This window comes from Montipora capricornis, chromosome 3 (assembly GCF_036669925.1).
Source record: "Montipora capricornis isolate CH-2021 chromosome 3, ASM3666992v2, whole genome shotgun sequence".
Taxonomy (NCBI): Eukaryota; Metazoa; Cnidaria; class Anthozoa; order Scleractinia; family Acroporidae; genus Montipora; species Montipora capricornis.
Genome location: NC_090885.1, coordinates 30,951,774 through 30,966,773, shown reverse-complemented (window position 1 = coordinate 30,966,773; position 15,000 = coordinate 30,951,774). Strand labels below are relative to the sequence as shown.

Genomic DNA, 15,000 nt, shown 5'->3' with positions numbered 1-15,000 from the left:
ATTCAAAATTAATTATGAATCTAATCATCATGTGGGGTACACTTGACCTGGTTTAATATCATTGTAATACTACATGTATATTATAATAAATACATGTATGCCCTTGAGGTATAGACTCATAGACCAATTACAATGGATTTTAATGGATAGGATGGTTTTTGACTGCTTAAAGAAAACAAATTCTACACTATCTGCTGCACGTGAATATAGTCATCAAAATCGATATTTTTGTCAGCTCCACTATGCCAAACAATCCCTCCTCTCCTCTCGAGATGATCTGTTCATGGGACAGACCTGGTGACTTTGACGCACCCCTATGTTGTTACATTAAAAGAACGATCATTGCAATGATGGGGGAGTGTTTCAAGGACTGGAGATGATGAAAGGGATACTTTTTGGTTTCACAACACAAGATTAAGCATGTTTCAGCCAGAGCCTCCCAAATTCCTAGCAGAAACATCCTACCTTGTGAGGTCTGAAATCATCTGAAAACATATACTTTCAAGAATTACTTGCCTTATAGCCGCTTGCCAGTTCTTGACCTTCTGATGTTGACACCTTAGAGTAAGAAGAAAACATTCAGAGGACTAGAAATTGTATTGTGAAGGCATTTAGCACAGTTATTTAAAAGAAATTGGTAGAAATAAAAGTTATGTAGTCTTTCCTAATTCAAGACAAATCAAATATGAGAAGAGAGTCTTGTTTCCTCAACTTTTAAACCTCTGTTGTGCATTTACTAAATTCCAATCAGAGCTTCCATTTTTACATGACCTTTAGTTTGGAGCAAAAATTCTTAATTCAAAGCACTCACATTAGGTAAGAAGGTTATCAGTTTTTCTTTCCAGTGTGCATTCTCATAACCAAAAGGAAACCATCAATTTTGAGTTTTTTGGATAAATGAATTACCTCCATTTGTGGAATTCCAAACACATTTTTTCTGGACAAAAATACTTTAACCTATTGAGTCCTGGAAGTGAGAATTAACAGATTTTAGCATAAACACACAGGTGATTATACAAAATCGCGCGCTCTCATTGGCTCGCTATCTCGGATTATCAGCTGATAATCACCTCGACGGACAAAATGACTGCCAGTAGTCGTTTTGCCACTGTACGTGATGATGATTTCGCGTTGAAATGCTTTTTTTTCCTCTTTCTTGAAATAATCACCTGTGTATTTATACTAAAACAATTATTCACCTCAGGCTCAGTGATTATTGACTTCGTCTCAGTGAATATTCACCGATAATCACTACGCCTTCGGTGAATAATTGTTAATTATTCTCTCTAACGCCAGACAATTTTTCTTATCAACTGGGACGTCCTGGAGGAGTCTGAGGAGTGAATGCGTTAATTCATGCTTAATTAGCATCTGCCATTGATAACTTACCGTTCTCTCTTGTTCTAAATCAGATTTATTTCCAACTAGAATCATGGGGAACTCTGACCTGCAACCACATAAAATGGATGGGTTTATATGATTGAGTACTGGATGCCTATGATGTATAATATTGTAACTTACTTTTGAATAAACCATTCAAAAGGACATTCTACTGATTCATAGCCTGCTTTGCATCATTGGTTTCCCATGCAAAAGACAAGAAGAGAGGCAAACTAAAAGAAGAGAGAATCAACTAAAGAAATGGTATATGAAACGAATCATATGCAGAAGATGAAAAATGCAGTAAAAAGACTCCAATTCCACATTTGAACTGGATGCAGAGTATTGAAATCAGCCTTTGCCTCATAAGAGTGAGGCTTTTAGTGAGACCTGTTTAACATGAATGCCTTAGGGCAAAATAGTGAACAACATCTGTATCTACACTCTTTGCCTCCAAAGGCCAACTTTGTCTGATACCAGACAATTTTCCCTGTAAATGAGGAACCCCCCAGGGGCGAACCTGTGCTAGTACAACTTTAAATCCATGCATTTGTACTATGTACTACCCGGTAATTAAAACCTGTTCCCCCAAAATACACACCTATCTTTAACTCGTAAAATCTGTGGGTGAAAAGTGGTCTGTATCTCTTGAAAACTGCAAAGACAAAAGAACTAAATGAGACCTAAAATGTTTAATCTGGCCCTTAGCCAAGAGCAGACTCATGTTGCTTCAGCACTGGACTACATGTATTGTACCAGGCAAGAGGTTGTAGCTAACTTCAACACACCTGCAAACTGCAAGTGGTCTTCTTGGATTAAGACTACAAGTTAAAGAAAGCAATGTGGCTCCTTAAGGCCCGGGCAAACTGCTTCAACATTTGCTTCAAGTTCCATTTGATTTTGTCCAACAGCAATGTTGAAATGGCTTGCCACACCACTGCCCCCCTTCCCCCCCCCCCCCCCCACCCCTTATCCCCATTCAACCGTGTTGATAAATGTTGAATTTACTTAAACAACCATTCAACATTTCTTTTATTGTGAATATTGAATGCAGTTCAAGCCACTTGCCGCTTCAACACTGTTGGGTATGTGCATGAGCACTAATCAGTCTCTCAATGACATATCCATAGCAACATCCATTGCTATCTATTGCACCCTTGTAAGATCAATCCTCGAGTATGGATCACCAGTTTGGGCCGCTCTACTAGAGTATTTGAGTGATGTTGTTGAGGGCGTACAGAGGAAGGTCCTCCGAATAGTATTTCCTGGCCTGGCTTACAGCGAGGCTCTAGTCGCGTCTGGTCTCCAGACTCTTGCCATGTGTCGTGGTCAAACTTGCGTCAGTTTTTTACGTGATGCTCGCGCGCAAGAGCCACTACGCTCGGTGCTTACATCTACTGCATCTCAGACAAATTATCATGGTTACACGCTCACTGGTCAGGAAACACTAATTTAATTAGACAACCAATTGTAATACAAAGAGACTATGTGAATTCGTAACATATACAGCCGTAAGTATTCATAATATTACATATTCTAGTATTGACCCCATTCGTGTAATTCAGCCTTAGCTGCAAAACAGAAGGAAATAAACACAGTATCTATCTATCTATCTATCTAACAACCAAGGCTGCAGCCTGGAACTGAATGCAAGGCCTCTTGTAAAGCTTTGTTGAATCAAATGTTGAAGATGTGTTGAAACCGTTAGCCCATCCCAGCAGACAACATCGCTCAACAAAATCGACTACAGTACGTAGATGTTAAAGCAAAATTAATGTTGGAAGCCATTTGCCCAGGCCTTTAGTGTGGCCCTGAAGGATGCCAGAGGATTTTACTGGTCTGTTGACACTGTCTCATGAGTTGACATGGAGCATTGGTTCAGGTGACCTCTCAATTTACTATCTAGTCCAGTGCTCTCTCATGAGCTAACCATTTGTCATATCATCGTTTCAAAGTGACAACATTACTACATGTATAAATAATGAGGGTGAGATGGTCAATTTACAAAATGCTGTTACAAACCTAGCACGATCTGTGACAGAGAAAACTAATAAAAATCCTTCCCCATTCCTCATATACTGTTCTCTCATTGCACTGAATTCCTAGTAAAGAGAGACAAGCAAGTGAAGCAGTTCATTACCTTCCTGTAGCATCTGATACTTACGCAACACAACAGTAGGGTGTTGAATAAAGTCAACAAAATTAATGGTCATTGAACGAAGTGTCATTTTTTTTGCCTTACTCGAAAAAATTAAACTCAATGAGCTTTTACAATATTAGTACTGCAAACAAGGATGGAGAGAATTCAAAATTGAAACATTCTGAAAACATTATTTTACTCCAGTTTGAATCAGTATCTCCAAGAAATTAAATATCACATCCAGCTAAAATAATGATATCTTCCCTTTTTGTTACTACAACTTTAAGCCTTAAAAGCTTCGACTTTTTTCAAAGCTTTTAAACAAAAACAAATGATTAAGATGGGGTACTGGATAATACTATAGAAAGCTTTAAAAACCAAAAACAATGATCAACTTCTGTATCGTAAACTCACTTCTTGACCAGCTGTATCCAGAACTGTGGGCAAAAAAAGAAAAAAACCCAACTTGAAAGGTTGTTTGCAAATTAACATGTAACAAGGCTGCTGCCTAAGAAAATTTTAAAGGGGCCCTCAGAGATAAACACTGAGAACTTAGGAGCCCAACATATGAAGTGAAAGGTGTTGCTACAGGTGAAAAATTAAGGCGCCCAGAGCTATTCTTTGGGAGCCCCAGGCTACCGGGCTCCTGTTAGGCAACAGCCTTGTGTAAGGGAGACAGGGTCTCAAGACTATTATTTCTTTCATTATAATGGACATTAATTTAAGGTCCTGTAGAGGTTTGTTGAATTCATAAGTCTTAACTGGAACACAGATTCAGAAATCTTTAGTTTACCACTAGTTTAAAACTCAAAAATGGTCATGTGGAATTCCTTTACTGATAAAATTATCATTAAATCAAAATTATAATATTAATAATTTTTATTGGCAGTTTGCCATAAACTTGAAAAACGTCGTCAAGATAATGCAATCTGTTTCACTGTTATCCATTTGTGTCCATCCATGCTTCTCTTTCCTCTTGTTGTATTCTTTTGTGTCATTCAACAGTTTTAAGTAGTTATTGCAATGTTTTATGTGACTTTTTGGGCATTTTGGGTGTCACAAAATTATTTAATTTTGCATGACAAAAAAAAAACACCAACAAAAATCTCTTGTATTGCTGATGCTATGGCATGGCATATTATTAAAGGCCCACCTTCAACCAACAGGCTTTTCGACCGTTTGTTTATGTTATGGAAATTCCCATTGCTTATCATAGCAATCTGATTGGATGAATCTCAGCTTTGATGGGATTTTCATACATGAAAATTGTTCCACGGCACGCAATGCTTGTCAGTTAAAGGTGGGCCTTATGGTACAAATGAGACGTATGTGTACAAGGATATACATGAAGAATGGCATCAGAGGCTATGTGAAACCCCAAGCAAGGAAAGAGAAAAATCTCAGTTTTAAGCCTCGCTTGATCATAATATTTTCTAGGCATGGAACAATACTGCTTGACCTCAAAATATCCATGACCTACTCTGTGACTCGGATGGTAAACAACTGTGATCTGAGCTGGAGGTTGCTGTGTTGATTACTACCCTGGTCCGAGAATGTTCTCTTTCCTTGTGTGAAATAGTCCCCGAGATTGTGTATTTACAAAGGAGTTCCACCCACCACAATCCGTAGAAAAAGATGTCTCAAGAACTAACTAAGACGGGACATACATGTAGCTGTGACCACAGACCCAAGTGTCACAACCGAAGCCCTAAGACCTCAGTAGCAAAGCTTCACCAAACTTCAAAATACTAAGGTTTACGAGTGAGTCCATTGATGTCATGTGATGTCAATTTTGAGGTTAGTATCATGCCTGATTTCCCCATGACTACTCCTTGTAATTTACTGGCAAACATTGCCAAAGTCACTTTTGGTATTGTCGAGTAGAGCAGCTTGCTTTTTGTTTTGTGGCCATTGAATTGCAATTAATTTGATTTAATTTTTAAAGGAAATAATATGTCTGTAAAGTACACTATTAAACGATCAAATTGACATAAAATTCATGGCTGTATCTTGCAAAATAAAAATTCTACAAGTGGAACAAACCTTCATGTGTCACGCAAGAGAGTTTGATTCCCCATTACATGTTTTACACTGAAAACTCTTTGGTGATTTAATTTTGTACATGGCATTGATTTTATAAAATTCCCGTCATTCAAAAATTATAACAATACTTTCAATATTATTGCAAAACAAATTGTGCAAGGGTGTTAATTAAGTTAAGATAAATGAAGTTTTAACTGAGTTAACAAACAGGAGCAATTGCAGTCAATTGTTGTCAGTGGTTTTGTTATAATTGTGCTGAATCGGATTCCTTGTGCTTTGGGTTGTAGAGCCTGTTCATCGGTGTCGCAGGAAGAAGGAGCATTTTGTGTGTCTAGAGCGTTTAGTGGTTTTCTTCCCTTCCTTTCCCCCCACTACTTTCCACTGTTTATCAGAATAACGGGTGCCTGTCTTTGCAGAGATGTGGGGGCTCATAACTGGTTGTCAGGTTTTGCCAGCCATCGGTACAGTCTTCATCTTGGGAGCTGGCTGCCAATAGTGGCAGCTCAAGGATGGGTCAGGCATCCAACCTCCACTTAGCGACACAGTTGTTAACTTAGATTAGTTGAGCTGCAGTACTTTGAAATAAAAAATAATTAACAACTACTATTGGATTCCAAAAATGGCATGCGGATACAAATCTGCAAACTACGTATTATACTGTCTTGGTGGCACTTAGCGATAGCTACTACTAGAAGATAAAAGTTGAGACAAATTCTTTGCAACTTTTTTCAGAGAATTTATTTTGGGGATTTTCCCTACAATTATTTGGCAGAATGTTTCAGGAGACTATTTCCCTTCAAAATTCACAATTTGAAAATTTAATGCACTTAATTTAACCCTTTGACACCCACCCAGCCTGAAGTGGCCAGAATTTGCATTTTACTCTGTCAAATGCCAGACGATTTTACTCCTCAATGGGAAACCCCTAGGAGTCAATGGGTCAATCACTTACTGAAAAACTATGTCCCCATTAATAAATAAATAAATAAATTAATTAATTAATTAACCCTTTGACACCCAAACTGGCCTGAAGCAACCAGACTTAATATTTTACTCTGACTAACACCAGACAATTTTACTTGTCTATGGGGAACCCCTGGGGGCCAATGGGTTAAAACTGAAATACAAGCTCTCACATATAGAAAAACTGGCAAACCCTTATGACACATAAAAAATGCAACAAAAAGACCATGCATGCAGCTTTTAAATGATTATTAATTAAGGAAGTCCAGGTGCAACTACATGTAACAATGAACAGGAAATATTGTAATAAGAAAATACAAAATCCGTGGTCAGATGCCTGTGTCCCCTTCATTTGTATTCAAACTGTCTTAACACTGAAGTGGTAACAAAGAACAAGGCAACACACATCTTGCGAAAAAAGGGACCCCTAACTAATTTTTTCTTACCAAATAGCTAGGCCAGATTTTAAACATAATTTACATATGCATCAAGACAAACTTCAAAACTCGAAAAATATTATAATTCCATTCATGAATTTAAATCAACATTTCTTTCATCTCTTCAATCAGCGGACAAATCAGCTGATCTGGCATTGAATCAAACCAAAAAACTTGAGTTTTATTGTTTTAAGTGTATCTCCAAAACGAAATGGAATGTTGATAAGAGAGTTCGACTTTTTATCTATGCGTTCGGCGCCACAGAAAAAGATTGTTTTTCAAAATATTGTTAAAAATTACATTACGTTGTGTTACAAAAGTTTTACTTTAATTTAGTCCTTTGTCCCTAAAATAATAAAATTTCGTCTCAGTTGGGGTGTGAGCTTCAAGCTTAATAAATCCTAATACAAACAGACAGTTGTCGGGGCAATTTTTTTTATTTGGTTTCAATATTTAAAAAGAGGAAGCTTGAGCCTGATTGTAAAACACACACGTATAAAAATAATATACTTCATAATAATCGATAAAATGTTTGAGTCAAAAAGTCACAAGTAAAATGTGACACGAACGTGAGAAGATCAAGATTTGACAGAACCTGGCAAAACAGTTTGATCTTCGTTGTTTCTGGTCGCGTGTTGTTCGTCCAAAAAAACGTTTGGATTTGCGGTTAATGTGCTTTTACGATAAGTTTACAATCAGTCTGTAATTTCCGATAAAATGATATTGTTGTGGTCTGAACAGATCAATTGACAGCAGGCATATTAAAGCTTTATGTGGAGCAAAAAAATACGACCGTGATACTTAGTAACTTTTTTCACGCTGCCAAAATCTCTCCAAGTGTCATACCGAAATAATCCTTCGGTACAATACCACAAATATACCACTGAAGTGAACGCTGACTGTCCTTTGAAAAAATGTTGCAAATGCATGAACTGTTGGGAATATTTGACCGTAACCATATTTCCCACATCATGACCAAAGGGTTCGAAGACAGAGGCTCAGCCCGGCACTCCCCGATCTGCTAACAGTAATCGCATGTTGTTTCTTCCCGACTTGCTTTTCCTAAATTAACATATCAACAGCAAAACTGCTTCACTTACTGTCTAAATGAGCCACTCTTTCGTCGATGACACACTGTTTTCTGTAGCTGTCTTCAATAGTTGGATCATAATCGCTAACAAAATGCGACTGAATAAACTGGATAGTAAGCGCCGATTTACCGACTCCGCCACCACCGACCACAACCAGCTTGTACTGCTTGTCAGCATCCCCAGGCTTAGCCATATCTCTTAATCTACAAGAAACGAGCCTGAATAACAGAAAGGAACAAAACTTCGCCGCTAATTTCTTCGGTGGGTAAACTCCAGTAATGGGTGGGGGTATTGGTCCCCAGTTCCTCCGACCGGGTACATCGGTTCTGTAATGTGATATTTTAATGTGATAGCTGAAGCTGGACTCTGACAGAATTACCCCCTGAAAGATGCGAAAATAAGTAAATCTCGTATGAAAACCACCTAGTCTTTTTTCAATTCCTACTCAGTAAATACCGATTAAAAGATAAAAAAGGAAAAAGTAAAAAGTCACAAAAATTCAGCTCAGTTTGAACAGGAGAGCTACATGTACGAGAGCCCTTTACTACAGCTGGTTTGAAGAGGTATTAAGAAAGTATTTTCCAAGTCACGAATGCCTTCGATTAATTTCGTATGAGTCATCGGGAATTGATTTTTGTGGTCATTGCTATTTTTGTCAAGTCAGTGTAGACATTTTCTGAAAGACTCCTTTTTTGTGCGCTGAGAAAAGACACCATAGAAGTCCAGGTGTGTGGGAAGAAAATGCAAAAGAAGGCAACATGTACATTTGAATGACGATCAGTATAATTTTGGCGACATCTGCTTAAAATCTTCTTTTTCTTCCATCTCGCAATAAGGGTTGATCAAAAATTAGATCTCATTCGGTAAATAGACCCTGTTTTTTGTTCTCATTACAGGAAACCTTATTGTAAGGAAGAAACGAAATTCGCGATAATGGCGATAATGAGAAGTGGATGGAAAAATAATTAAGACTAATCAAAACCCATTAGATAATAATAAGGAAAAACGCCGCGCCAGGGGTTCAGTCAAAATGAATGCTGTCGCACCCACCCCCCCCCCCCCCCCCTCTTCAAAACGCTTTTGTGTGGAGCCAGTACTCAAAGGAAAGCCTCACTCAACACTCCGAAACTTTTTGAAAGCAAAAGCAATCGATAGGAACAGAAGAAGACCGGGAAAATTATGAATTTCTCTCGAGATTTTCGTGAATTGCAATTTTAATAAGGCAGAATTTTTTTAAAAATTCATTGACCTCTCTCGTCAGATAAGTACTCGATGAGATCACTCGATGAAACAAAGTCTGGGTCACGTTAAGTTACCCCTCCCCTATGTGCAATCGCCTGACAGAGGCGGGTAGGGGAAAACTGTTTATTTGATACTTTCCCGCCAAATTAGTAAGTCACGTGTATCGGACGCTTTTCATTGGCTGGCTCAAACATTTGTGTTTGTTTCACAGCACCGTTGCAAATCTGCATGTGTTTACGACTCCTTCGCTGGCTGCCTCGTTGACTTGGATTGTAAAGGCATTTTGCTCGGTTTTTGTCGACAAAGTTACACTAGAATAGTTCTAAAAACGCACAAAAACTATTCTTTAAGAGCTTGGTTCGATGGCTTTCATTAGAAGTCGCTTGGGAAAGCTTCCATTTGTATTGGAAGAAAACGACCATGATACAGATGGCTCCTCCAAAGCTGAGCAAAACAGTAAAATGAGTGAAAGTTTGTCAGGACTTGTAGAGCCAATGTCGCTAGAATTTTCAGACGAAGGATGGGATCTTGGCTTTTCGAGTCCTTTTAGGGATTCATTGTCCGACGAATCGCCAGTGAAGAACGAAATTAGTGGTCCTGTCACTCCTCCGCTGTCTCCACCGTCTCTCGGAGCTCTACGTTTATTCGACTCGCCGCAAACGCCGAAAAGTTTACTCGAACGTTCTTCTGCCGTCAACCGTGCACACGATTTCAAAAGACCCGTGTCAAGACTACGCCGTGGTTTACTCACTGGCCGTGGATTTGAAAGCGAACCTCGCCCTGGACCGAGGTCTCGACAAGTCACAGCTAACGTCAATCCGTTTACACCAGACGCTTCAGCTGTCGGCGCAAAGAGGAGTCGACTTGGCCACGATAGAAGGCAAGATATAACAATGGCTTTCGTTTCTATCAATTTTCGTACTGAAAATTTTTAGCTCGGTTAATTAGGTAACTTTACATGTCCTCGTGAAACTTCTTCATAATTCAGACTTCTTGAAGACCAAACACTAGTAATTGAGCTCGTACGTATTATGTTTAATTTACTGTCAGTTTAGTAGAAAATTTTTTCAGCCTGGATGTAAGCTAATTGACTGAACATAATTATTCATGATCCTTATAAGTAAAGGGATCTTGAAACAATTTGAAGTAAAAACTAACGGTAAAAAGACGCGACATTTCGACCGAACTTCGGTCATTATCAAGCTAAAAGAAAAATTTTTGTGCTAGGAGGCTCGAAAGGGTTTCAACACTTAGGAAGACTTTCTGTTTAGATCGAATAATGCTACAACACTGTATCACGTAACAGCAATGTTATGGTACCATATTTCCAAACAAGATGTGATCATTATTGTGATGTAATAAGTTACCTTGGCAATGGGAAAACCCAGCGAAAACACGCTATATTTTTTATTTAGTTGCTCATATCTCAAAAAACGAACTCGGTGATCCGCCTTTTTTTATTGCTGCAAAGTGATTAGAAGGCCACAATGAAACTTTCGACAAAGATTAAAAAAATTCTGTTCAGAGGATTCAGACCTACCTTAATTAAGAAAGTCACAAAATTGAGGTGGCTCTGAATTCGCTAGACAGAATTTTCAGAAGTTTCATCATGCCCTTCTGATTACTTTTCAGAAATAAAAAATGGGGGTCACAGAGTTCGTTTTTGAGATATAAGCCGAACTAAAGACAAAATAAAGGGTGTTTTTACAGGGCTTGCCAGTTGCCACGGTGACATATTATTTTACAATAATGACTGTATCGTGTTCAGTAATAATTTTTGTTTCATTTGGTACCACAATATTGCCAATACATGATACAACGTTGTGGTGCCGATCCTTCTAATAAGAGCGTCATTTGGAAGCATTGAAACTGGTTTGAGCCTCTGTAAGTTTAAATATAAAACAAAGAAGTAAAAGTTAAAAAGGGGTGTTAAAAAACATGCAAGAATAACATAATTAGAAATGATTAAAAAACTTTCACACAAATTGAGTCTGACTACACATTGAGACTTCAGTTCATTAATAAAAATTATTTCAAGTGACCATCCAACCCATGTTTGTTAGCCACAAAATCAAACAACATCTGAAACCGTGCGAAGTCAAGCCGTCTATTGTCAACCAACAATCCCTTGTTTATCAATTTAAATGTGACCTGTGTGATGCAGGTTATGTTGGTTACACGCAGCGGCATTTGCATCAACTTGTAGACGAGCACAAGAATGTGTCTTCCTCTATTTGAAAACATTTCTGTTTGAAACATTATGTTCCCAATGATCTTACCAGGAAAAAGTGCAAGAACAAGTTTGACTGTCTCATTTATGAAATGTTTATTAATGAACTGAGACCAAGTCTCAATGTATGTACAGTCACTCAATTCTTGCAAACGTTTTTTAATCATTTTCCATTATGTTATTCTTGCATGTTTTTTTTGACACCTCTTTTTTACATTTACATTTACATACCTGGTACTTCTTTGTTTTCTATTTAAACTTATGCAATAATTTTTATCTTCACTTTTAGCTTGATAATGACCGAAATTCTGCGAAAACGTCCCGTCTTTTTACCGTTAGTTTTTACTTCAAATATTCATGATCATTGAACCTTTAAATGTTTAAAGTTCAATGCAAGCTTATTCAGTTTTCTTCTATATTGATGTCAAATCCGGGCTCTTGAACTCCTTCTTTTTCTTTATCATACTTAGTCCATGTGGATTTCAGAATTTCATTGAAGCCTGGGAGGGATTTCACTAACAGTGAGATAAATACAGTATATCACATTTAAGGGTGGGTCTATAATCTTGGGAGTTGTTTAACCAGGATGCAGGGATGCGGCAGTAGTGAGAGCATTCGCCTGGCACCAATGTGTCCCGGGTTCGATTTCCAGACTCTGCTTCATATATGGGTTGAGTTTGTTGGTTCTCTACTCTGCACTGAGAGGTTTTTCTCCCGGTACTCCGGTTTTGACTTGATTTGCATTAATTGTTAATTTCAGTTGACAATGTTCCCAATTAGTGCTCCAGTTCTAGAAATGACTAGACACTTATAGTTAATAAAGTTCCCTTCTTTCCTTCCTTAACAAATTACAAAATGCCCTACTACCACAGTTGACAGTCGTTCCTGCTGCTTGGACAATCCAAGTTGATCTGCTGACCCATTAAACAGTACATTCAAAATTTTATGTTCTGGCCAAGATGTTGAAGATTTGAATAAAAGTAAATGAAACGGTCACCCTTTTTTCCAGAAATGGAAGTCTTTTTGACATGGATGACGATGAAGATGATAACAACCATGATGTAGAGGATGAAATATTTGGACGTCCTGCCAAGGTGACTGCACAATTTCAGTGATATTCTTGTCTTGTTTGTGTGAGAATGTTTTAAAATGACTTGGTTTTCTGGTCATACCACAGTGTACAGCTGTACAATATTATTTTAAAATTCACATTATTAATAAAATTAAGTCTTACGCCGGAAACGCCGCCAAAATGTTGCATACGCTTTTCACATAATGAATTTAACTTACTTTCACCAACATTTCAATGTTATTACGTCGAAATACTTGTTTTTCATAGCATCCGCCATTATTGCTATGTCGCCTGCATACTTATTCGAGAAAGCCTGGAGCGAGGCCTTATGACGTCACTTACTCAACATATTGCTCGCTGCTACTTGAGTAAACAATGGAAAACATGTCAGAAAGCGAAGCTTCGTCTCTTATCGATCATGATTTATCGACTTCGGAATTATCGTTTGACTTCGAAAAAATATTCTGAGTCACTTACCTGTGATTATGAAGATTTGGACTCGTGGCTACTGAGGAAAAAGCAGCCGCATATCGACGAGAAAGAGCTCAAGAGAAAGAACAAGAGGAATGCTTCGAGATCGTTCGAATCAACTGATGCTAGATGGTATGTTGGAGTCGTGATTTTGTCTGTTTACTATTGTTCCCTTCATTTGTAAAAATTCAAATTTCTCGTTATTTTTTCTAGGTGCAAATGTACGTGTTGCTCTTCGGACGCGGTAACAAAGGCAGAGGAATGCTTCTGCTGTAGCGAAATTGATCGGTGCCTGGGGAAGCTGGAAGCAGTTACAGATGATAAAGTACTACCACCGATCGGCGTGGATTTCAATCTTGTTGTCTAGACGAGTGGGTTTGAGGAATAGCCGCCATATGATTAAGAAACTGAGCGATACACACATCAACGTATGATATACCCCATAAAGTCCCAAACAAGACGAATAAACTGTCGGTATGAAACTGATCGTAGAAATCTATTCAGGAGCAAGGAAAATTATTGCCATTGTCGTTCTTAATTGCTACGTTGTAAAAAACATAAAAATATTTCCCGACAAGGAAAATTGAAAAGTGCAATCCAAATTGAGCTTATTATACAGCGCTCTAATACCGATACTTCGCAGTTTGGCCTTGCTCATACATTGATGTGTATCGCTCGTTCTTTCGGTTTCTTAATCCTATGGCGACTATTTTTAAAACCCACTCATCTAAACAACAAGATTGAAGCCCAAGCAGATCAGTGGTACTGCAGTTCTCCGTCATCTGCAACTTCTTCAGTTCCAGCTACTCCACTCACCGATCAATTTCGCTAGTGACAGCAGAAGCTTTTCTTACCCTTTCACTGGCCTTTGTTACTGTGCCCGAAGAACAACACGTACATTTGCACCTAGAAAAAATAACGAGAAAGTTGAATTGTTACAGAAGAAGGGAACAGTAGTAAGCTTACAAAATCACGACGCGAACATACCATCTAGCATCAGTTGATTCGAACGATCTCGAAGCATTCCTCTTGTTCTTTCTCTTGAGCTCTTTCTCGTCGATATGCGGCTGCTTTTTCCTCAGTAGCCACGAGTCCAAATCTTCATAATCACAGGTAAGTGACTCAGAATATTTTTTCGAAGTCAAACGATAATTCCGAAGTCAATAAATCATGATCGATAAGAGACGAAGCTTCGCTTTCTGACATGTTTTCCATTGTTTACTCAAGTAGCAGGCCGAGCAATATGTTGAGTAAGTGACGTCATGAGTCCTTGCTCCAGGCTTTCTCGAATAAGTATGCAGGCGACATAGCAATAATGGCGGATGCTATGAAAAACAAGTATTTCGACGTAATAACATTGAAATGTTGGTGAAAGTAAGTTAAATTCATTATTTGAAAAGCGTATGCAACATTTTGGCGGCGTTTCCTCGAGGATTTGAGACTTTTTAAAAAATCGTGTTTTTTCGTCGGAGTCCCCCTTTAAAGGTAAATTATTTGAGAGGTACGGAGCCGGGACTTCACATTACAGACAGATGGCGCGACTCGTATCTTGTTTACAGTAGAAATGTAACGACAAAAGTTGAACAATACATTGAAATGTTTTGTTTCTTGCACTATTTCTAGAATGATGTATGTCCTGAAAATAGGGTTTCTTTTTATCTCTGATAGATTTAACTGTAAAGTACTTTTAAGCAACCACGCGTAGAAGTTCACACAACAGAAATTGTATTCTATTTTTAGGCAGGTGTCAGGTGACATCTGGGAATATTTAGTTTTCAATGTTTTATAACCCATTTAAAACCAGTAATTCGCAATCAACGTAACCACAACTTCTAAGAAAATTCCGAGAAATTTACACCGAACGGTGCGAACTTCTCTCGTGACACAAACTCCTTAACTTTCCAACAAAGTTCGTGGTGAAATTCACAACT

General features: G+C 38.1%; 2 protein-coding genes across 3 annotated transcripts in view; one reads left to right on the top strand and one right to left on the bottom strand.

Moving 5' to 3' along the window:
- LOC138042905 (ras-like protein RAS2) overlaps nucleotides 1-8,358 on the bottom strand; it is an 11,282-nt gene extending 2,924 nt beyond the window's left edge. The window contains exons 1-6 of the mRNA XM_068888957.1: nucleotides 8,064-8,358; nucleotides 3,935-3,957; nucleotides 3,403-3,482; nucleotides 1,982-2,035; nucleotides 1,390-1,447; nucleotides 517-558 (exon numbers count right to left, since the gene is read on the bottom strand). Coding sequence (XP_068745058.1) covers nucleotides 517-558; nucleotides 1,390-1,447; nucleotides 1,982-2,035; nucleotides 3,403-3,482; nucleotides 3,935-3,957; nucleotides 8,064-8,247 — 441 coding nt within the window. The 5' untranslated portion in view covers nucleotides 8,248-8,358. The remainder of the gene's footprint in view (nucleotides 1-516; nucleotides 559-1,389; nucleotides 1,448-1,981; nucleotides 2,036-3,402; nucleotides 3,483-3,934; nucleotides 3,958-8,063) is intronic.
- A 1,150-nt stretch (nucleotides 8,359-9,508) lies between these two features.
- The window catches only part of LOC138042904 (wee1-like protein kinase 1-A), a 16,017-nt gene continuing 10,525 nt past the window's right edge, over nucleotides 9,509-15,000 (top strand). For both annotated transcript variants that reach the window (XM_068888956.1, XM_068888955.1), the window contains exons 1-2: nucleotides 9,509-10,176; nucleotides 12,536-12,620. In XM_068888956.1, coding sequence (XP_068745057.1) covers nucleotides 9,659-10,176; nucleotides 12,536-12,620 — 603 coding nt within the window. In that variant the 5' untranslated portion in view covers nucleotides 9,509-9,658. The remainder of the gene's footprint in view (nucleotides 10,177-12,535; nucleotides 12,621-15,000) is intronic.